This window comes from Alnus glutinosa, chromosome 3, assembly GCF_958979055.1.
Source record: "Alnus glutinosa chromosome 3, dhAlnGlut1.1, whole genome shotgun sequence".
NCBI classification, from domain to species: Eukaryota; Viridiplantae; Streptophyta; class Magnoliopsida; order Fagales; family Betulaceae; genus Alnus; species Alnus glutinosa.
This window is the reverse complement of record NC_084888.1, coordinates 2,086,234-2,111,066: the sequence shown is the minus strand read 5'-3', so window position 1 is coordinate 2,111,066 and position 24,833 is coordinate 2,086,234. Positions and strand designations below refer to the sequence as shown.

At 36.3% G+C, this 24,833-nt stretch overlaps 1 protein-coding gene across 2 annotated transcripts in view; it reads left to right on the top strand.

The window, feature by feature from the left end:
* The window catches only part of LOC133863733 (uncharacterized), a 53,151-nt gene that overhangs the window by 11,523 nt on the left and 16,795 nt on the right, over positions 1 to 24,833 (top strand). For both annotated transcript variants that reach the window (XM_062299805.1, XM_062299803.1), the window contains exons 5-16: positions 4,926 to 5,687; positions 5,898 to 6,183; positions 6,268 to 6,740; positions 6,923 to 7,049; positions 7,132 to 7,256; positions 9,677 to 10,344; positions 10,436 to 10,553; positions 10,648 to 10,764; positions 12,197 to 12,291; positions 13,129 to 13,280; positions 23,839 to 23,894; positions 23,971 to 24,184. In XM_062299805.1, coding sequence (XP_062155789.1) covers positions 4,926 to 5,687; positions 5,898 to 6,183; positions 6,268 to 6,740; positions 6,923 to 7,049; positions 7,132 to 7,256; positions 9,677 to 10,344; positions 10,436 to 10,553; positions 10,648 to 10,764; positions 12,197 to 12,291; positions 13,129 to 13,280; positions 23,839 to 23,894; positions 23,971 to 24,184 — 3,193 coding nt within the window. The remainder of the gene's footprint in view (positions 1 to 4,925; positions 5,688 to 5,897; positions 6,184 to 6,267; positions 6,741 to 6,922; positions 7,050 to 7,131; positions 7,257 to 9,676; positions 10,345 to 10,435; positions 10,554 to 10,647; positions 10,765 to 12,196; positions 12,292 to 13,128; positions 13,281 to 23,838; positions 23,895 to 23,970; positions 24,185 to 24,833) is intronic.

The window sequence follows — 24,833 nt, the reverse complement described above, 5'->3', positions numbered from 1 at the left end:
TAGCGGTGCAAAACTTGGAAAGGGATCGCGATTCAGATTCCAGCTTTGAGAACCCGTATCATAATCCTGTTCTGGATCGGGAACAATGTGGTCGGGAACACCGATATGGAGACTTAGGCTTCAAAGTTAAGCTTCTAGAATTTTTTGGCACTCTACAAGACGAAGGCTTCATTGATTGGCTACATGAAGTAGAGCGGATATTTGATTATAAGGAGGTTCTAGATCGCATGAAGGTGAAGCTTGTCACCATCAAGCTAAAGAGTTGTGCATCCGCTTGGTGGGAGCAATTGAAGCGATCACGGGATAGACAAGGCAAGCCAAAGATCTATGATTGGGAGAAAATGAAGGGACACTTTTTACCCTTCGGATACACGCAGTCGTTGTTTCAACGGCTTCCTATGCTGAAACAAGGTGCGAAATCTGTTGATAATTATACCGAAGAGTTCTACCAATTGGTTGCTCGAAATGACTTGTCAGAGACCGAGGAGCAGTTGGTGGGGCGATACTTGGGCGGTTTGCGGCAGTCCATACAAGACATCCTTAGTCTCCACTCCCTCTGGACGGTTTTTGAAGCCACTAGCGTGCCTTGATTGTAGAAAAGCAGCAAACCAGAAGCAATACCAGATCTACACCAAGAGGAGATCAGAATACACGAGGAGTCCGTCCTCAGAAACCTCGTCCTAATCCTCAACCTATGCAAGGCCAGAGTTCCAACTCCAACATCTGCTTGCTTTAGATGTGGGGAGCCCGGTCATCGAGCGACCGATTGTCGAAAGCCTGCAAGCAAAACGGTTAAGAATCTCTTAATTGAAGATGAAACAGTAGAAGAATTCAACATCTTGTTTTTGATGATGGCAATGACGAGGAGATTTTGTACGGAGATGGGTACGAGACTCTTGTTGTCAGAAAAAGCTTGCTTACTATAAAAGATGACTTCGAAGAAGATTGGTTAAGAACCAATATTTTTCATACCATATGCACAATCGCGGAACAGGTTTGCAGGTTATTATTGACAGTGGTAGTTGCGAGAATGTGGTGTTAGAGGATGCAGTTAAGAAGCTTCAGTTGAAGATTGATCGCCATCCAAAACCATACAAATTGTCCTGGTTGAAAAGGGAAGTGAGGTAACAGTAGATAAGAGGGTTTGGTTTCTTTTTCAATTGGAAAGAAATATTTCGATAATGCATGGTGTGATGTAGTGTCTATGGATGATCGAGGCGTTGTCTATGATGGGTGGCGAAATACCTATACTTTGAGCATCAAGGGAAAGAAGGTGGTGTTAGCACCTTAGCGAGAAGGAGTCATCCCTATACCAGTGGCTGAGAAGGGTGTTAATCTCCTGTCAATGTCTCGGTTCTTGGAGGAAATAGAAGAAGAGGGCGTTGTGTACGCCTTGATGACATGTGAAAAGGGTTCCAGAGTAGATGATGATGTGTTAGTGGAGTTATGCGAGATGTTGACTGAGTTTGTTGATTTGATGCCAGAGGAACTACCCCTTGGTTTGCCACCCATGAGAGATATACAATACCACATTGACTTTGTGCCAAGGTCAAGCTTGCCGAATCGACTAGCTTATCACTTCAGTCCAAAGGAATTTGAAGAGTTGCAATGCCAAGTGATAGAGTTGCTGAAAAGCGGTTACATTCGAGGGAGCATGGGTCCATGTGCAGTTCTTGCTCTCTTAGTTCCGAAGAAGGATGGATCATGGCGCATGTGTGTTGATAGCAGAGCTATCAATCGAATCATGGTGAAGTATAGATTCCCGATTCCTTGTTTAGACGACATGCTGGATCAGTTAGTAGTTTCTAATTTTTTTTTTCTTCCAAAATTGACCTTACGAGCAGGTATCACCATATCAGAATCAGGCCTGGAGATGAGTGGAAAACGGCATTCAAAACGCATCATGGGTTGTACGAGTGGATGGTCATGCCTTTTGGGCTATCCAACGCACCTCAAGCGGTTCATGCATTAGGTGTTGCCGCCTTACATGGGAACGTTCGTTGTTGTGTACTTTGACGATATCCCTCATCTATAGCCCCTCGCATGAGACACACCTAGAACATCTCAGAGAGGTTTTTGAAACACTACGAAAAGAATGTTTATATGTCAATCGGAAGAAGTGTTCATTTCTTACTACCAGTGTTACTTTTCTTGGTTTTGTTGTGTCTACTGATGGTATTCATGCAGATCAGTCTAAGGTGACGGCAATTGTAGAGTGGCCAACACCCAAGAGTATACATGATGTTTGGAGTTTCCATGGATTGGCGTCATTCTACCGATGGTTCATCCGAAATTTCAATGCATTGATTGCACCCATCAAAGAGTGCTTAAAGGTTCGGACTTTCCAATGGACTGAAGAAATCGATACAAGTTTTCAATTGGTGAAGCAGAAGATGACAGAAGCACCTGTTCTCACTCTTCCAGACTTCGAGAAGATTTTTGAAGTCAACTGTGATGCATCTGGCGGTATTGGCGATGTCCTAAGCCAAGAGGGGCGTTTGATCGCCTTTTTCAGTGAAAAGTTGTCAGGGTCAAAGAAGAACCGTTCCACCTATGATTTGGAGTTCTATGCTATTGTATAGTCTTTGAAGTACTGGTGTCACTACCTGGTGCAAAAGGAGTTCATCCTTATCACTGATCATGAGGCCCTCAAGTATATTAATGGCCAGCAGAAGCTCAACCGCAGGCATGCCAAATGAGTTGCCTACCTTCAGGAATTCACTTTTTTCTTACGGCATCAATCTGGGACATTGAATAAAGTTGCTAATGCCTTGAGTAGGCGGATTGCACTTCTTACTACTATGCATACCAAAGTTGTGGGTTTTGGCACTTTTGGAGAGTTGTATACGACAGATCCTTCATTCGGGAAGATATTTGCTGAGGTGTCTGTAAGTAACCACGGTGATTATGTTATTCTTAATGGTTATTTGTTCCGTGGTTTACAACTATGCATTCCAGATAGTTCATTGAGGGAACAAATAATACGAGAGTTGCATGGAGAAGGTCACTTTGGGAGAGACAAAACTTTGGCGTTGGTCTCATCAAACTATTATTGGCTCAAGCTAACTAGTGATGTGGCATGTTATGTGGAACAATGTTTTGTTTGCCAGCGGTCCAAGGGAGCCCTCACAAATGCTGGGGTATATACACCCCATTACCTGTGCCTGATGGCCCATGGCTCGACGTCAGCATGGATTTTGTTTTGGGGTTACCTCACATACAGAGGAGCATATTCTATCCTTGTGGTGGTGGATCGATTTTCCATGATGACCCATTTTGTAGCTTGCCGGAAGACGATGGATGCCACCCGAATTGCTCACCTATATTTTCGTGAGATTGTTCACATGCATGGGGTTCCAAGATCTATTACATCGGATTGAGATACAAAATTCATGAGCCATTTTTGGAAGAGTTTGTTGGAAAGGATGGGGACCAAGCTTAATTTCAGTAGTGCCTACCACTCCCAAACAGATGGTCAGACTGAAGTGGTGAATCGGAGCTTGAGAAATCTTTTGAGAAGTTTAGCGGGAAATAAGCCAAAGCAGTGGGATTTGGCTTTATCACATGCAGAGTTTGCTTACAACCGGTCCAAGAATAGAATGACTCAGTTGAGCCCTTTTGAGATCGTGTATGGGCAAAATGCGTCAGGAGTGCTTGACTTGGCACCCATTCCCCATATTGGTAGATTGAGTATTAAGGCTGGCAAAATGGCCGACTATCTTTGAGGAGTTCATGACCAGGTCAAGAAAGCGATAGAAGATAGCAATGCCACGTACAAAGCACACTCTGACAGCCATAGACGCAAGGTAACTTTTGAGGTTGGTGATTTGGTTTGGGCTGTACTCACACGTGATCGCTTCCCCATCGGTGAGTTTAACAAGCTGTGAGAGAGGAAGATTGGGCCTTGTGAGATTCTGCAAAAGATAAATGATAATGCATACCAGGTATGTCTTCCAAGTCATTTGAAGACCTCTAATGTGTTCAACGTAAAACACTTGATTCCATGTTTTGTTGATGCTGACAGAGACGACTTGAACTTGAGGACGAGTTCTTTCCAACCTGGGGAGACTAATGCAGGAGAAGATGGACTTTATGGTGGATTTATTTTATGCATGCATGTTTTGGTTTTCCTTTTCAAGTAAGGATTGGGTTTTCTATTTTATGCATGTGTGTTTTAGTTTTCCTTTTCAAATAAAAATTGGGTTTTCCTTTTCCATTAGGATTATGTATTTCTTTTCCTTTTCCTTGTTAATTTTGGAGGTACCTAGCCTATATAAAGGCATCTAGTCTTTTTTATTTTTCAATTAAGTTTTGAAGTATCAAGGCATCAAGTTTTGAAGTATCTTTCAGAGTTATTTCTCTATTTGCTTATTTGGGGCAATTAGGGGTTATCTCTTCCCTATTTGTTATTTTCTTCTTCCTGGATTCTTTTTTCTATCTTTAATTCATAGTTTCTGCTGCTATCATACGCTGTCAGAATGATGTTAGTTCTGCCCGGCGTTAAAGTGACAGCTGAAAAAAATCTGGGTGGAGGTTGTGAGATATGCTGGCTATGGCTTGATGGTAGATTTGTCTGTGAGTAGAACTGAATGCTGAGAAAAGGTTCAAGACCCCAATTAGTTGGGATTGAACACTTTGTTGAGTTTTAATTTGCTTCATTTCCATAGTTTGTGATATTTAACATAATGACTTCAAGAATATCAGTCTGTTTCTATTGATTTGTTAGTGCAATTATCATTGTATTTATTTTTGTTACTTTTTTACTAAGTAAGAACGGGCGAAGTTTTTGACATTATATGGTTGCTGTTGTTGTTGTATTCTTATGTGTGTATTGTGTGCGTGTGTGTAGAAATTCCATGAGTTTCTATACATGATTATTTTATTTTCTTGTTACCATTTTTGGCTGAAAAATAGCTTTCTGACAGGTGTTTGGAAGTTTATCTTCTGCAGTATCACATGCATATTGTTTCTTTGATCCTGTTGGTCCTGTACCTCAAGAAGATATCAGGCAAGAGATTGTTCTTGCTGAGCCTGAAAAAGAGGAGATAAAAATGAAAGGAGCTCCCTTAATTTGTGGTAGTGTTCTATTTAAAATCTATGGGACCTTCAAACTCAAATCAGTGGATTTGGTTCTTCATGTCTCTAGGAGGAGAGATAATGTGGAGAGTTCTGTGAAGATCTTTGATGCTTTAACTAGGAGAAAGTTGACTGAAAGTGGTTTGTCTGATTGTGGAATTTGGGTTTCTGTTCGGCAAACAAGCATTAAGATATCTTGTGAAGAACAAGTGGAAGTTCTCACTGATTTGTCAGGAATCCAGCTTGTTATTTTCAGATATCAGAATGATATAGGAAAACATACTGATCACTCTGTACTGAAGGATCTTCCGCTACAATCTCTTAATTGGTTTTATGAAATATCACTTTCAAAATGCAAGATTACTTTACGGTTGGTTTTACCTGAAAATGCGTCATCTTCATATAGGCTGAGCAACGTGGTTGAAAATTCCACTTTGACAACTGATTCTGAAAGACCAACTCATTGGTTACTCATAAATGTTGAACTGGGGGAGATTTATATGGCAAGATGCTCACTAAAGAATGTTCTGGTTGGAGCACATCAGTTGAAGAAGCTTAAATCATCAGCTTCTGTTGCAATTGAATTTCAAACAGTCTCTTGGAATATTCAGGTGATAATTTGGTGGATATCAGGTTGGAGAGAGATCAATAAGCTGCCTTATACTTTTTTGTTGCTTCTTTTGATTTATTTTCTCATATGATTATCCTCAAACATTTTCATCTATATGCTATATAATGCTTAGAGATGGGTGTGCATTGTTGAGACGTCATGCGTTTGTTTTCTGATTGGAGTGAAACTTGATCTTATTGTTATTGGGCAGGTTGGTTTTATTTTCCTTGAAACAACAACTTTGGCAATGTTCATTCGCTGTTTGGCTTCATATCTTCACTGTTTCACAAATCTTTTATCTGTCGCACAATCATCTGATAAACACATCGGAAAAGCTGAACATGATATGGATATGACTAGACTGAATGATCATTCTGTTAGGGGGCATGCCCAAGAGACTCACTGTGCATCTCAGCAAGCCAAAACGCAACTGATGGAAGCTTTTATAATAGATGTGTCCAGATTTTCTCTTGTTCTTGGGATTGAAGATGAGTCTGGTATATGCCTGCCCTCTCTAGTCTTAAGTTATAATCATCCCAATTTATGCCAAATATATTTAAATAATTATTTCACTTATATAGGTAGGGTTCGGGAATTCGTGCTTGAGGTTGATGTCCATTTGAAATTCAAGTTGGAAAATATGAGAAGGAAGTTTACATTTGACCTTTCTCGGTTATCAATCTTTTCTCAAGTTTTTCATGATATTGTGGAAAATGAAATCCAAATTCCTCATTTTTCTTCTGTCACATCAAACGATATGGTATCTTGCTCTGTGTCTGGGGATCCTGCTGCAGGATTTCAGCATAGGAATGAGATTCATCTAGTTAATGAAGCAAGTTGCTCGAGGGATCCTGTTCCCCAGAAAGAATTTTCTGTAGAAAACTGTGCATCTGAACGAATGCATTTAAGTGATCACAACTGTATTTTGGAACAATTAGGTGCTTCTATGGCAGTGGAGAAGCCAAAGGATGGTCCTTTGCACCTAAATCAGGTTTGGGTAGGCAGTGGTTCGGTTTCCGGTTTTGATATGACAATTTCTCTTTCTGAAATACAGGTGAGCGATGCTTAAGTTTCTCCAGTTTTTCAAATAAGTTGTTTTGAGTTCCCCTTAGTCATCATAATTTGTTCATACTTTGATACTTCATCCACTGTTATTAAATCATGACCTTACCTTGTTTTTGGCTGACAAATATTAAGGCATTTGTCACTGATTCTTAGCTGCTATTGTTGCTTCAGATGATTTTGTCTATGGTTTCATCCTTCTCTGGGGTATTTAGCAATGAAGCGACCAGCAAATCAAATGAAAGGCGCTGGTCCAGTAGCAAGGAATTGAACAATAGTATGGAAGCAATGGTTCCAAATGGTACTCTGATTTCCTAAAGCTTTAAATCTATTTCTTGCAAATTTGATAGGAGTTGAATTAATCATACTGATAATCTGTATAGGAGCAATTGTTGCAATTCAAGATGTCCACCAACACATGTACTTCACTGTTGAAGGTGGAGAAAATAAGTACAGTTTGGTTGGTGCGGTTCATTATTCTCTTGTTGGAGAAAGGGCCCTTTTCAGGGTATGCAATATCTAAAATTTTACATTTCTATTTAATGTAGATGCCTTGAAAAATATCAGTTTTGAAGATTGAAAATAATTTGTCTATAATGTATAATTATATAAGCCATATAGGTAGTTCTAGCATATGTATGCAATTCATTGTTATGCTTTGCTGTTAAAGCAAAAAAGCCCAATTTTATATACCTCTGTCAACACTTGTGATGATTCATAGCATAGCTTTTTGGTCATACTCTTTGGTTTATTGTGTTATTGAGATGGTGATGCTGATTGTGCAGAAGCTATATCTGGGTACATTGCTTGGTTTTGGGGATTGTCATTTGCTATGGGTTTTTGATTTGTTGGTTTGCATGGGCTGTGGCTCTTAGAATTGCATAGTTTTGGTAACTCCAGTTATCTGATACAGTGCTGTGAGAAGCTGAAGTGCTAGGTTGCCTCATGGGATGGCCTGAGGATCATGACGTGATTGTGGCACACCTTACTTCTTTTGACCAAACCCCCTCTTGCCCCCTGGTCTGACTTCTAACAGAGCATGTGTTAATGTGGTTTGTATGGAACAAAATATATAATGTTGCAGCACGGGGAAGTGGTGAGTTGGTGTTAGTTGAAGGGACTATATGGTTTGAGGAATGTCACATGAACAAGGATAGAATTAGTTAAGAGAGGTTGTACTTCAAGCTTTTGAGAGATATGAATGGTGGATGGTTTTCTTCTCTTGCTCCACTTTTGCCTCTTCCCCCCCCCCCCCCAAAAAAAAAAGAAAAAAAAAAAGAGTGACGATGTATTAGAAATATTCACATAACATTTGCATTAATATTCTCTGGTGGGAGTTATTGATTGTTTTTTGTAGTCTTTCTGTTGAAGAAGGAAACTTCCCAAATGGCTGATCTGATTTTATTTCCATTTATTTCTCATTGTTTATATTTCAATATTAGATTGTATCACTTTTCTATAAAAACGATGTAATAGAATCGAGTGATAATCAAGTAAAGTAAGAGTATTTTTCCGTTCTTCTTCCTCCATTTTTTTTTTCCTTCTCTTCCAACCTGGTATCAGAGTGTTAGAATCCTAGGACATAGGCATTTGTGGTATGTTGGTAGTGGTAGTAGACCATCAACTCAATCAAAGACCCTTGCGGGATCCAAATACTGATGCCATGGTGATAGACTCTGTGGGAGTTGTTCTCAAGGTCTCTTAAGCATCTTCTCTGTGTACTCTGGAGGTGGGTGAAGCACGGTGATCTGTGTTTCTCTCCTCTCACCGGAGAACACGGCACCCCGAAAGTGGCTTGTCCTGGGTGTTTTTGTGTGTTTTTTTTTTCCTGTATGCTAGAGTGTAGGCGGAGTGTTCTAGGTGTCTTTGGCAGACGTCTGGCAGCTAACCACTGCTGTGTTATACCCAAAAAAAAAAATGACAGGTCTTTTTTATTTGGGGAGGCTAAGCTGTAGGTCGTTTGGTGCAAAGCAAATTACATGTCATACAGTAGAAGTCAAAACGACATGTTGTTTAGTGAAAGACAGAATGACATGTCATTTAGAGGAGTAGCCGACGACAACAACAAAGCCTCAAAACGACAGGTCGTTCAACGAGGTAGAAAAAAAAGAAGGGAAAAGGGATTAGTATATTTTTCATTGCTTCACGTCTGCTTCCATGATATGAATTTTTTTTTTTTTTTTGTGTGTGTGTGTGTGTGTGTGTGTGTTAGTCATTCATACTTGATACATTGCTTAACCTGATTGTGTATTGGAGCTATTTGATTGGATGCCTGAACTTAAGATATTAGAAATGGGTTAGACCCAAGGAACTCACAAAACAGGGATAGAGAGTTAGGTGACCTCCTATAGTGAGAGCCCAACTCTCCATACACGAGGCTCAAAATGTTGGGAGACTAAGTGGTCATCCTACAAGAGGTCAAGGGCGTCGTTCAGGAGGTGGAACTAGGCCTCGGGCCAACCATACTTCTATGGTAGAGAAGTCTTTCCCCACACCAGATTATAGTTTTACCTTTGCTGATACTGGTGTTTTTAGCTAGGATGAGGTAAACACACTTCGTCGGCTTTTATCTCGGTTGGAAACATTTTTTGGTGTATTTTTAGCCAGGAAGAGGTAGACACACTTCGTCGGTTTTTTTCTCTATTGCAAACTGGGCATGCAAGACATCTTCACCTCAGTTTGAGGGGGAGTGTTGAAGAAGGAAACTTCCCCAACGGCTAATCTGATTTTATTTCCATTTATTTCTCATTGATTATATTTCCATATTAGATTGTATCACTTTTCTATAAAAACAATGTAATTGTATCAAGTGATAATCAAGGAAAATAAGAGTATTTTTTCCGTTCTTCCTCCATGTTGTCCTTATCTTCCAACCAGATGCCATCATGATGATGTGCTGTTTGATGTCTGCTAAAACTTATTGTATAGGTCAAGTACCACAATCAAAGAATCTGGAAGTCTCGAGTTTTGTGGTTCTCCTTGATATCATTGCATGCCAAGAATGACTTAGGGGAACCATTGCGATTGAACTATAGTCCAGGATCAGGCTTTGTTGGCATATCCAGCACTAACGATAGTGGGTGGGCACTTTGGAGAACACTTTCTTGTGAGCCTGAAAGTTATAAGGGTGATATTGATTGGGAGCCTTACAATCAGTTGGTTAGAAGGACCTTTTTCCTTGTGAACAAGAAGAATGATTGTTCTGTTGCTTTTGTTAATGGAATTCCAGAGTTCGTCCGGAAGCCTGGAAATCCATTCAAATTGAAAGTATTCCAGGACCTTTCCATAGCTCGTGATGTTGTAAAGCTAGACAGCTACCCTGTGGAAGCTTCTGAAAGTAGTCTGCAACATAATGCACACATGAGTGAAGAGAGAACTTCTGGTCTGAGTAACTCTCTCCCTTGCATTGATATCAAAATTGACAAAATTTCTCTCACCATTGTTCATGAACTTTTGGATACAAAGGACCGGTTTCCTCTCCTTCGGGGCTGCATCAAAGAAATCCATCTTATTCTACAAGTTCAATCTACTAAATCCCGTCTTATAAGCACATCAAGTACTGCGGCATATTACTTTGATGCCCAAAGGAACTCATGGTGAGTGTTTAGTCATGCTACTTTACTTTCTTCCACTTGCCTTTCATTGAAATCAATTTTCCATCTAAATCGCATTGGTTTTAAATTGTAGGAGGGAACTTCTTTACCCAGTTGAAACATGCATATTCTACCGTTCCAGTTTCCAGATTCACGGTTCCAACACTGTTTCACATGGAGTGCCTGTTCATATCCATTGCAGAATTAGTAGGGTCAGGAACATAGTTTCTCAAATCATATTGTTGTTTTAGGACCCTCTTACTACTTAAACCATTTTTAACAATTTGTATTGTGGTGCCCTTGCAGTTAAACGTATTCCTGAGTGAGCTTTCACTAGACATCCTTCTCTTTGTGACTGGGAAATTAGATTTGGCCGGTCCTTTTTCAGTGAGAAGCTCCATGATTCTGGCCAATTGCTGCAAGGTTTGTTACTCTGTTATGTTATTGGTCTATATGTGCATCACTGCATGCGTATGTAGGCATTTGCTTGTGCTGTTTGTGTATCTTGTAGACAATAGTTGTCATTTTCTCAACTGGGAGAATATCTATATTTTAGTAGTGAACCCAGAGTTTATCAATGTCATGATTTGTCACGCATTAAAATTTTTTCTTCCTTTGTGGAGTTCATTGTTATGTATGTGTATGTGTGTGTGTGTGTGTGTCTATATATATATATATATAGAGAGAGAGAGAGAGAGAGAGAGAGAGAGATTTCAAACTTATATCATCACAAAGTAAAAAAGACAATACTAATATATTTACTCTATAGAATGCAACCAAGGACAATATTTTTTCAGACACTATCAACTATTTCTTGTCTGAGAAATTATTTCACACCAACTTTGGAGCATTAACTGTGTTCTCTATCTGGGAACAATAGAAAGAGAAATGACGGATTTAGAGTGATTCTTTTGTAGATTGTGCTTTGAGTAGTGTTTCAAACTCCTTGTCTAAAAGACGCACATAATTGGTTGACCTTGTAATCATTAAGCTATACAAAAATGATTCTATTGGCCATAGCCTTCTGGAAACACAATGATCCTTTCTTTGGTTTCCAATTGTTGCACATTCTGTTTTTTTTTTTCTTCCTCTTCTTTTCTTTTTATCTTTTTAAAATAAAAAGCATTCACTCTTCTGTTTGTATGGATATGGACATAAAGATTGTCATGCGGCCAACCAGCTATATCCTATGGTGGCTACCAGGCAATCAAAGGATAAATCTTGATTGATTTTCTAATGTGGCTTTCTTTGACTTGATAGATATCAAGAGTAATGGTGTTAAAACTTGTATGTGCTATGCCTCTTTATTCGTATATGTCAGAAATGAATGCCCTTTTGGAGTTTTTACTAGTGATTGGCTACAGGGTTGGTGATGTATTAGATTTGGATATTGATTAATCTGAAATTGATCTAATATCACGTAGAAATTGCTTGAGATGTGCAAATCCAAATATGACAGAGTGCTTTAACATCTATGGTTTATTGCCTGGAACCACAGACTTTAATAGTTGTGTTTTCAAGAAGTTTAATTTCAATAATTTGTGATTGGTCTCCATGGAGCTATTTGTGCCAAGTCCGAATTGGTTTTTTCAATTCTTGGATGGAATTGGTTGAGAGCTTCTATTTGTATTTGTGAGTACTATTCTTTATTCTTTTTTTGTTTTTTTTTTCAATATAATCTTGATCACTGACAGATGTAGTTAAATTGGATTTTTCTGCACTTCATTTTCTTCTCTTTCACTCTTCTGTTCATGTGTGTAAGTGTTTTTTTTTTTTTTTTTTTTTTTTGATATTTACAATAAATCCTGAGCCTATTTTTTTTTCCTAATTTTTGTATCAACTTTTACTCTCACAGGTGGAGAACTGGTCAGGCTTAAACCTTCTTTGTCACTTCTACAATAAGCAAAGTTTATCAATAGCCAGAAATCAATCTGCTTCTGTTTTTTTAAGGTACCTCCTCAATATATATCAATCATGCATTGCCATATGTATGAGTTGAGCTAAAATTAAAGTAGGTGTAATATTTTTTTTCATTCCTACGCTTTGCAATAACTTTTCATAGGAAAGATGCCGTAGTCACAAATTAGATAAGATGCCGTGTTCATGCCCATCATGCCTGTCAATTATCATTTTCTTAATAGGTCAATAGCTATCCAATTGATAAACCACATTACTTTCGAAAGAAAAGGTTGAACTTTTTCTGCCTTTTTGATTTTTTGGTTGATTTATTCTTCTGACCTCTATGAGTGAAGAAGAAGAATTGGAAGTTATGGCCATGTGCTTGCTTCATTAGATAATGCTTTACCCGGTTACCCCTTGATAAGGTAGCTAGCTCATGCAATCTATTTCATTGATTTTTTTGATATTTAATAAATTGGATACTGATGTCTAATAACATGTCACAGCTGGAAATATGTTGAGTAAAAACCTTCTTGATGTTTCCTCAAGTTAGATGCATGCACACATACATGCATGCTTAGATGCATATGTACATGCATGATGAGAACATGTGTGTTTATGTGTCTTCTGTATACTTTGTAACAGGTCTTCCAAAGTAACTATCAGCCAGAATGAACTAGAGTTTTGAAGTATTAGCAATGTAATTGAGATGTTCCATAAAAATTATGTATTATTAGAGATGATTAAATTATAAATTGTTAATTTCTAGAGGTAGGGAGTTTTTTATGCCTCATGCAGACGTGTACAGATGCACACACATGTTTATGGCCATTTGGATCAATATATAATTTGTTGATTGATAGGTCATATTTATTGCATGATTGCAAGGAACTCAGATATAGCAAACCAATCTCCAGAAAACAAATCACTTGTTTCAGTCCAACTTGCCATTCCTGGATCCCTCAAAACTTCTTCCATTCATCTTTCTCTTTTAGAAGCTCAAGCACTTGCCTGGAGAACACGTGTAATGTCAGTCCAGGGTATGTTCAACTACTCTCTGGTCTTTACAACATCGTTGGATATCCTTGCTTTTTACAGCCATGTGGCCTAATGTGCAGCGTGTATTCTGGCAGTCAGTATAAATTAAATATCTCTTCATTTCATTCTTAGTTCATTGGGTTATTTCCCATTTGTTCTGTTTTCAAAAGCTACTATGATAAAAGGTTGGATGCTATATGTGCAGCAAATTGTAAAAGGTGGTTTCTTTTTTTTAACCCATTCTCCTGAGCTGGTAAAGGTTGAAAAATACGATTTAGACCCAGACACATTAACACACAAGCACAATGTAGTAAACAATATTAAATAGAAATCTGCAATGATAAAATTATTCAAACCACCAAAAATAATGAAACACAATCAACACATCAACAACAATTTTTGTTGATGAAGAGGAAACCCATTGACACTCAAAGGTAAAACCTCTTTGGGTAAGCTAAACGCAGGAAATCACTATAAGAAGAATGATACACAGGCAAAGACACTTACAACCCTTTGTTATGCTTAGACACTTTGTGCATAGACGAGCTCCTCCCTCGCCTTCCTGCCTCCTCAGCAGACTCCAGTTCCTCACTGGCTTCTTTTTCTGATTCGCTTACCGACCCGTCATTGGACTTTCGTTGTGATATCCCACATTGCTTGGGTATGGGAATGGGTATGTGCTTATATGTATATTCGCATTCTTCTTGACACAATGCGTTTTAAAGCCGTGATGACCATGAACCTCTCAGAACTCCGCAGTTAAGCGTGTTTCTACGAGAGTAGTACCAGGATGGGTGATTTCCTGGGAAGTTTGGTTTGAGGGAGTTAAAAGCGGACAATATTATGTCATTAGGGGTGGGTCGTTACAAATGGTGTCAGAGTCATTGCCCAGCCTGAGATGGGGGGAGCGTGTACAAGCCTATAAGGGTCGTTAGCGGGCACTCGCTGGGATGTCAAGAATGGAGTGATCCTATAAGGGTCGCTAGCGGGGATGCTGGGTTCTAAGAGGGGGTGATTGTGACGTCCCACATCGCCTGAGTATAGGAATGTGTATGTGTTTATATGTATATTCGCACCCTTCTTGACACAACGCGTTTTAAAGCCGTGATGGCCATGAACCTATCAGAACTCCGCAGTTAAGCGTACTTTTGTGAGAGTAGTACCAGGATAGGTGACCTCTTGGGAAGTTTGGTTTGAGGGAGCCAAAAGCGGACAATATTGTGTTATTGGGGGTGGGTCGTTACATTCGTTGTTGAACAATGATGCAATATCATTGTGGCTTGATAACTACTCCAAGATACTTCACTTCATGAAATGATCTCTTGGCACACAACCCCAAGCACCCCGTGTATGAACACAATGATATCGGCGCTCAGTACCAATATGCTCTCTGAACTCTTATGAATCTGAAAATCGTGCAGATGAGAGCTTTTATTTTTCAAATAATGAGCAGAACTACCTTTAAAAGAAAAATTGAAATCAGTTCTGCATGGCGGCGTCCGGACATGATTAGGGTTTCATGCCTAATCATGCCACCATGTCCGGATAGCAGCAAACACAGCAAGGAACATGTACTCTCATATCTCTACCATGTTCGGACATCAATATCCATGTCCAGGCATGAGCTTTAGTTATGAACTCTTTGACCTAGGCATGTCCGGACAGGTGTGAACATGATAGAGAACATGAGCTCTCGGATCTCCATCATGTCTGAATGTCCTCCATATCCAGACATCAACTTCAATGATAAGAGCATGTCCGGACACTTGATAAGAGCATGTCCGAATACCAGTGAACATGGCAGAGAACATGTGCTCTCAAATCTATCCCATGTCCGGACATCAGTTGCAGTACTTGTCTTCTTGGAGAATTGTTCACCTTCTTCAACACAGACCCAACTATAAAAACTACCCATGTCCCAAAAAGCAAAAATCAAGTTTTGGACATCGAATGAGCCAACTAAAAAACCTAACAAAAGTGGTTTTTGAAAAACAAGTTTAATTTGAATCTTTTGGCAATATGAAAAAAAATTTAGTTGCAACATGAGAATCTTTTCTAAAATTGGCAACCAAAGCTAATGCCATGTCACTTATGGTGTTGGGATAATGGTGGAATATCAAGAAATATGGCTATGTTTGTTAATACTTTTTAGAGGGTGCTTTTTGTTTTGTTTTGTTTTTTTTTTGTTTTTTTTTTTTTTTAAAACCTGTTTTGATGTGATATAAAAATGAAAGTAGTTTCGAAAGTTTTGTGTTGTTCGTTAATGTTTTTGTTTTGAAAAGAGAAAACTAAAGGGAGAAGAATTAGTGTATCAAACAAAGCCATATTTTGTTTGTGTTTATTTCTCTTGAATTTAGAAATTAGAGTTTGTTAGAGAATTTAGAAGAGAGAAGCATAGAAAAAGAAAGAGGCTAGTTAGATAATGATCATAGCCCTCCCTACAACTATTTATAGATTTTTAGAAATGGTATAATTACAATAATGCCCGTGCAACTTATAAAAAAAAAAAAAAAATTCCCATGCAACTAATACCCTAACTAACTAACCACATTGACAACCATCTAACTAAACTAACAAACTTATTAACACTCACCTCAAGTTGGAGCAAATATGTTATATAAGCTCACCTTGGAACGAATAAACTCCAATTGAGTTCTATACAAAGATTTTGTGAACATATCGGCTAATTGATCTCTAGACTTTACATATGGTGCAACTATATCTCCATTGAGTATCTTGTCACGAATGAAGTGACAATTAACTTTGATATATTTGGTTCTTTCATGGAAGATAGGATTGGAACCATGTCATCCCTAGCAGTATGGGTAATTAGGGTACTCAGCTTCTGCACTGGAATGTGCTACAACCATCTACTTTTCACTCTTCCAAGTAACCAAATTTCCTACAAATGTACAATATCCAGTACTGGACCTCTTATCTGAGGGAGATCCTGTCCAATCTGCATCGGTAAATCCTTTTACTCTGAGATGTCCATTTGATCTTTATAGTATCTCAAGACTAGGGGATCTTTTCAAGTACTGAATAATAAGGGTAATTGCATCCCAATCTAGAACCCTAGGAATCTCCAAAAACTTACTGATAATACTGGTTGCAAATAAAATAACTAGCATGCTAATAATAAGATAATTCAACTTTCCAACTATTGGATGATATCTATTAGGATCTTCAAATAGTTCCCCTTCATCTTTTAATAATTTCTTGTTAGGATCCATGAGAATATCAACAAGGCGAGTACCCAATAGACATGTTTTTTTTCTAACAAATCAAGTACATATTTTCTCTAAGATAAATTGGTACCATAAAAGATCTGACGACTACAATACCCAAGAAATATAGAAAGTTTGTCAAATCCTTCGTATGAAACTGTTGTTGCAAGAATGGTTTCAATCGAGTATTACCGCTAGTCATCTCCTGTAATCACTATATCATCAACATCTACCACAAGGAGAATCTAACCCACATCAGTATGTAAATGAAATACTAAGTGATCCATTTGACATCTCTGAAAGACAAAAGTCTAACACAACCTTAGAGAACTTCCCAAACCATGCTTTCAGTGATTGCTTAAGGCTATATAAAGCTTTATTCCAACTTACAGACACACCCTTGATACTTCCCCTGAGCAACAAACCTCAAGTCGGTGCTCCATATAAACCTTCTCATGTAAATTTCCATGTAGAAAAGCATTTTTGACATCTAATCATATATATATGAGAAATACTTGAGCTCCTTCTAGCGTACTTTTGGTGTCATTTTGGATGACATGGATTTAATAAAAAAAAAATTATCTCAAAAGGTGACCTATGAAATGCAATTTTTTAAGTAAAAAAATTAAATTCACGTTATCCAGAAGGACACCAGAAAGACGCTAGAAGGAGCTTTAGCATTTCTCTCTATATATATATAAAAGCCGAGTTCCAACTTAGAGTTGGCATAGAATTATGACACGTGGCATAAATCCATAATTTTTAAACACTAAACCAGTCTTTTAAGTACAAAAACCGGTGAATTTTAAAGGTTGAACCGGTTTTGTCATGATTTTAATAAATTTATTGTGTTTTAAAGAAAAGTTAATGGGTGTGAATCTTCATGAGACCAAAATGAGGACTTTTTCGCATTATAACTTTAAGTGTCATTATAGTTGCATTAAGTGGTGAGATTTTTTTTAAAAAAAATTAAAAATTAAAAACATACTACATTAACTACCCATATTCGACCAAATATGTATTGCATGCATTAATTCTAGGACATAAATTTCCTACAAACCAGTTTGTAGGAAATTTCATATAACCCACATATTTATGATTGACATGTGTCCCTTGGTATGTGAGAAACACATGTTTTAATAGAATGCGCTTTTCACATGCTATTTTAATAGCATTACTAGAAAAACATGTGCTTCTCACATGTGTAAAGGACAGATGTCACTCTTATATATGGGTTGTATGAAATTTCCTACAAACCGGTTTGTAAGAAATTTCTGTCCTTAATTCTAAGTGGTCAGATTTTTTTTCGCTAAAATTTTATATGGGATTTCATTAAGTTCAAAATTTTAATGTACAATATTATGGTTTCAGAATTTACTACTCTCCAAAACTATAAAGAGACAAAATTAAAAATTAAAAACATACTACATTAACTACCCATAATTGACTATATAGGTATTGCATGCATTAATTCTAAAAAAATTAGACATATTAGTAATGCCTCAACATATAACAAAACAGTGAAGAAAGAAACCGTATAAGTAAGCTGAAAAGTCATATTATTCTCTTAAATTGGTTATTTATACATCTCTCTCTTTAGGGTTTGAAAGATCTTGAATTGTGAAATCAAGAGCATCTAGCAGCGACATTCAAGAGAAGAACTGAGTGTTGAAGTACATAATTTTATTTTGTTTTGTTTTTTTGAAGGACTTTGCTTCCTTTTTCTTTTCTTTTTTTCTTTTTGTTTTGTGGAGGTTGAATTTGGCATTGATTCAGCCTAGGGTTTCTATTTAATCTAAAACTTTGTTGCTTTTTTGTATCTTTGTGTTCTATGCATTTTTATAATTAGAATCCAAATATTCTTCTTGCTATTTTTTTCTTCTTTATACTTTCCATTTTCAACCATGCATACCTATGGGAATAAATTTTCATAAATAAATAAAAAAATGTTCTTTTTTCTTCTAAAATTATTTGTATTGAAATATAATAGGTATCACACAAAGAGATTCCTACTAATATTGTATTAATGCTTTGATATTTAGATTAAGCCTGTATTCTTCTTGCTATTTTTTTTTTCTTTATACTTTTCATTTGAAACCATGTATACCTATGGGAATAAAAATTTAAAGATGTTTTTATGTATATGGATTAAACTAAGATAAAAACTCTTATGTTTTCCCTTTTTTTTTTTTTTTTTTTTTTTTTTTTTTTTTCCGCTTATGTGATTTACTCCATTTTTAGCCATTTTTTTTTAAAGTGTTTTTACGCCTATGAAAGCAAAACAAGGCAACAATTTATTTGATTATTGTGAATAAAATGAATATAAATACTTTCAAAACGCCAAAGAGATATTAAGCATTGAACATGATGTGAGGATTTGTTTGATTACGTTAAATGTTTAATGAAAGATTTTGTTTTATTTTGTATTCATAAAAAAATATTTTTTGTTTAGTTTGTTTTGTATTTTTTTAAATGTTCAGAATTACAAAAGGGTTTTATTTGTATTTAAAAAATATTTGTACTTTCCATTTTCAACCATGTATACATATGGGAATAAATTTTCATAAATAAATAAAAAAATGATTCTTTTTTCTTTGTTTTTTTTTTCTAATGTTCAGAATTATTTATATTGAAATACAATAAGTATCACACGAAGCGATTCCTACTACTATTATATTAATGCTTTGAAATTTAGATTAAACCTGTATTCTTCTTGCTATTTTTTTTTCTTTATGCTTTTCATTTTAAGCCATGTATACCTATGGGAACAAAAATTTAAACATGTTTTTATGTATATGGATTAAACTAAGATAAAGACTCTTATGTTTTCCGGATTTTTTTTTTTTTTTTTTCCACTTATGTGAATTACTCCATTTTCAACCATTTTTTGAAAGTGTTTTTTTGCCTTTGAAAGCAAAACAAGGCAACAATTTATTTGATTATTGTGAATAAAATAAATATAAATACTTTCAAAACACCAAAGAGATATTAAGCATTGAACATGATGTTGGGATTTATTTGATTGCGTTAAATGTTTAATGAAAGAATTTTTTTATTTTTTATTTTGTATTCATATAAAAATATATTTTGTTTAGTTTGTTTTGTATTTTTTTAAATGTTCAGAATTAGAAAAAAGTTTTATTTGTATTTAAATATAATAGATATCACACTAACAATATCGTATAAAAGGCTGGGGTTGTGGAAGAACATTAGAAAAGGCTGGGAGTCATTCTCAAGCTTTTCTAGACTTGTGGTGGGGGATGGGACTAGGATTAGATTATGGCATGATCTATGGTGTGGGGATACGGTCCTCAAGGATAGTTTTCCTGTTCTTTTTGGTATTGCTCGGTCAAATGACGCCTCTGTTGCGGCTAATGTGGAGCTCCTAGGCGGTTCTATTCAATGGAACGTGAGCTTTATTAGAGAGGAGCATGATTGGGAGGTGGGTGTTTTTGCGTCTTTCCTACAAGTCTTGCATTCAGTTACAGTGAGAAGAGGTAGTGAAGATAAGCTTTGGTGGGTTCCCTCCAAAAGAAGTCTTTTCAAGGTTAAGTCGTTCTTATGTTCTTTGTGTTATGAAGGGAGTCACTTTCCTTGGAAGAGCGTGTGGCAGACCCAAGCTCCTTTGAGGCCGGTCTTTTTCACTAGGTCGGCAGCTTTAGGCAAGATTCTTACTTTGGACAATCTCAGGAAACAGCGTGTTATTGTCATAGATAAATGTTGCATGTGTAAGAGAGATGGGGAGTCTGTGGACCATTTTCTTCTTCATTGTGATGTGGCTTCTGCTTTGTAGAGTGTTCTCTTTAGCTGCTTTGGGATGTCTTGGGTTATGCCTAGACGGGTTATCCACTTGTTTGCGTGTTGGTGGTCCGCTGGAAGGCCTAGGACTGTGGGGTGGAAAATGGTGCCCACTTGCCTTTTTTGGACTATTTGGAGGGAGATAAATAATAGGAGCTTTGAGGATTTGGAGAGATCTTTGAAGGATATTATTTCCTTTTTCTTCCATACTTTGTACATTTGGACTGCGGTCTTTGTGTTTCCTCTGACGTTTAGTTATGATGATTTTCTTGTTCACTTTTTTTTTTTTTCTAGTTAGGTGTCTCCTCTTGTATACTACCGGTGTATATAGGGGTGCCTTATGCTTTTAATAAGATTGGTTTATTACTTATAAAAAAAAAATTATCATAGAATCCTGCTAATTTTTTATTAATGCTTTGATAATTAGATTAAACCATGTTTTTTCTTGCTATTTTTTTTCTTTGTACTTCTTTTTTATTATAAACTATGTCCTCATATGAGAACAAAGATTTTCACATGTTTTAATCTATATGGATTAAACTAAAATTAAGGGTCTTATTTTTTAATTCATTTGAATGTTTTATGGAATATTTTTTGTTTTCATTTGTATGATTTACTCGATTTTCAGCCATTTTTTGAAAGTGTTTTTTTTTTTTTTGCTTTTGAAACCAAACAAGGCAAAAATTTTATTTGATTGTTGTGCATAAAATGATCATAAATACTTTCGAAACACTAAAGAGATATTAAGAATTGAACCTACTGTACGATTTATTTTATTGCGTTAAATGTTTAGTGAAAGATTTTATTTTATTTTGCACTCATAAAAAAATATTTTGTTTGGTTTGCTATGTATTTTTTTAGAATGTTCAGAATTATATTGGTTTTATTTGTATCGAAATGTAATATATATCACACCAATAATATTAGAGAACTCCTACTAATTTTTTATTAATACTTTGAGAATCATAATTTACAGGTTTTCTTCGTCCTTTTTTTCTTTATACTTCTTTTCATTTTAAACTGCTCATACGGGAACAAAGATTTTAACATAGGTTAAAATAAAATTAAGGGTCTTATTTTTTAATTCGTTTGAAAGTTAATGGTATTTTTTTTTTTTTTCGTTTGTATGATTCACTCAATTTTTTTTATTGGAAGTGTTTTCTCTGTTTTTGAAAGCAAAATAAGGCAAAAATTTATTTGATTAAGCATTGAACGTGATGTGAGAGGATTTGTTTGATTGCATTAAATGTTGAGTGAAAGATTTTTTTTATTTTGAACTCATAAAAAAAAAAGGTTTTGTTTATTTTGCTTTGTATTATTTTTTTAATGTTAAGAATTTCATTAGTTTTATTTGTGTTGAAATTTATATCACACAAACATTATCACAAATTTATGCTAATTTTCTATTAATACTTTAATAATCAGAATTTAGATTTTCTTCTTGCTATTTTTTTTTTTAATTTCTTTTTTGTTATAAACTACACCTTTGAGAACAAAGATTTTAAAAAGTTTTACTTTTTATGGATTAAAATAAAATTAAGGGTCTTAACCTTTAATGTCTTTTTATTGAAAGATGTGATAGTTTTTTTTACACTTATTTTTTAACCTATAATGAATAATACGATGAAAATGTGTTTAAATTCTGAAATTAAATTATAATGGAGAATCCCGCGCATAGCGCAAGTTATGAGCTAGTTGAAATAAATAGCCAATCAAGTTTAGTAGCCATGGAAATTAGCACCCAAATAGAGAGATTTTTGCAACCGGAAAAAATGTATCATCATAGTCGATGGCATATGTTTGTGTATAGCCTTTAGCAACCAACCTCGCTTTCAATCTATCAATGGAGCCATCCGAATTAAACTTGACCATCTATACCTATTTGCACCCGACGGTTTTCTTACCAGGTCGTAATGTCAAAAGATCCCAAGTTCCATTCTTATTTGAAGCATCCATTTCCAACCCCATCGATTTCTCTAGACAAAATTGAATAAGGCATCTTTCACTTTCTTTGGGATAGAAACACTAGATAGATGGGAAATAAAGTCAGAAATGAAGAAGATAAAGACTTAGAAGACACATATTGACTGATGGAATGTTTGGTGACACAAAAACTTTTACCTTTCCGGAGAGCAGTGGACAATGAATTATATTGAGTAGAGGAAGCTGGATCTGAAGACGGTGAGGATGATGGTGGAGGCATAGGAGCTGGCGGTCGAGGTTGATGGGTATGTACCTGTAGTGGAGCAGGTGAACGTGGTGGCAACAACTCTGTATGAGGATAAGAAATTGGCTTAGGTAGAGTTGGAACTGTAAGCGAAACTAATGAGGTGTTCGTCTCAAGATTATAAACATCAAGAGTACTGACATTTGAAAAATATGTAGTACACTCAAGAAACGTGACATCAGAACTAGTGAAATGTTTCCTGAGAATAGGGCTATAGCACCTGTAACCCTTTTGGGTATGAGAATAACCAAGAAAGACATTCGTAGCATGAGGATCAAGTTTATCAAAACTTGGACCAAGATTGTGAACATAACAGATGCACCCAAATATTTTCAGAGGTAAAGAGAACAGTGGAGATGAAGGAATTAAGAGAGAGTGAGGAGATACACTCTAACGTAAGGTGACCTCAGATTAATTAGATAATAAGCAGTGCAAACAACATATCTCCAACTTATCCCAGATAACAAGCAGTGAAGACAGAAGAAGGCATCCTAAGGTGACGTCAGATTTTCTTGGCTGTAGACTGGTAAATGTAGGAAGATCCAATGTAAGACTCTATGCTCGTCAGAATCAGAGAGATAATCTAGTTATCCTCCTGTTCCCAGAGACTGGGAGAGTCATTGTTCCTGGGTCTCTCTAATTCAAGATGATGGAATAGGCCTCGTTCTCTGTCTCTCTTTGTAGTTGGAAGTGTCCCCCCACACCCCCACCCCCCTCCTCCCCAATTACAGACATTATAAATGGAGTTTTAAATTATTGATCACTGATAAGTTAGATTAGTGAGAAGAGAATATGTCAGCCTTATTCTTTTCTCGATTTTTTAACAGAGCTGGAAGTCCTAGGAGGTTGTCGCTTGGTATGTTCTTGGCGATCAGGTGAGGAGAAATGTGCTCAAGGTGTTAAGAGAGGTGGACATCCAGAACAATCTAAAAAGAGAAACTTATTTGATTTTACCGTATGGACCAGTTAAACTTCCAGAACTAAAATATTTGCATGATAATCATGTGTCCACGAATTTGACCCATACATGATTGTTAGTATTGTTTAGTAGCGTAGCTCCTACAATATATAAAATGACAGTGAATTGGGCAGATAGAAACTCTAAGATGGAACTCGAATCAGGATGGCCTAGGCTGATATCAGTCAAATCAGCTTGAGATGATTAGGATAACCTTCCTTGACTAATTAATCTTGCTATTTTAATCAACTGATTTTTGTATCTAGGTTACCAACTGGTACTAGTAATTTCAGAATTAGATCATGTAACTTGTACTTGGGTTTAGCTTATCCCTTTATTTCCTGGAACAGATTCAAAAACTTACCCCGGGCCTTTTGTTGTGGTTGACATTTCAAGAAAATCTGAGGTATTTTTTACCTTCTAAATTTCATTAAGCTCATAGAAATGTATGCATTATTTTATTGATTTTTTTTTCTTGGTAGGATGGTTCGTCAATTATAGTTTCTCCTTTAACAAGAATACATAATGAAACTGGATTGTCTATGGAGCTACGGTTTCGACGGCCGCTACAAAACGAAGATGAGATTGCTTCTGTATTTCTAAAATCAGGAGAAACAATTGACGATTCCATGGCCATGTTTGATGCTGTGAATTTGTCTGGTGGATTAAAGAAGGCATTGATGTCGTTGAGCGTTGGTATGCATTGTCAACTCCATTATTTCAATTAATTCAAACCCCCACTTCTTTGTGCCATTTTTTCAAGCCTTATCTACATTTCTTTCCATTATTATTCTCTCCCTTGTCATTTTTATTGTTATCAGGATCATCATCAGTATCTGTAATGTTCTTTAGCAAGTTATGGTATGAAGATGTGTGATACTAATTTGTGCTCGAGTATTTTGTGATCCTAAAATATCTAGAAAACTGAAGGGGGAATGTGACTGCTATAAAGCAATGTATGCTTGCTCGTGTTTTGGAGAGATTACTGTGAAAAATGGCTTCCTCTCTTACCAAATGGTGCTACATCTAGAGGCCTCTTATTTATTAGCATGGAGAAAAGAAAACTCAATGAGGAATCAGTTCATCTCGCATTTAGATTTCACGGGCATCCTGCTTTTATATGTTATATAGACTTGAATGTAACTCTTGAGGGTGAAGATATTATATACACACTGTGACTGTTTTACCAAAAAGTTTTCGTTTACTTCAAAATGATCAATATGTTGAATCAGAGCAACTGACTGCTAGTTCAAAAACATATTCTTTGCTGATTTAGGGAGTGATGTACTGGAGTATTGATGTTTATCATGCTCCTGAATTTACATACAGTTATCTCCTTCTTTTA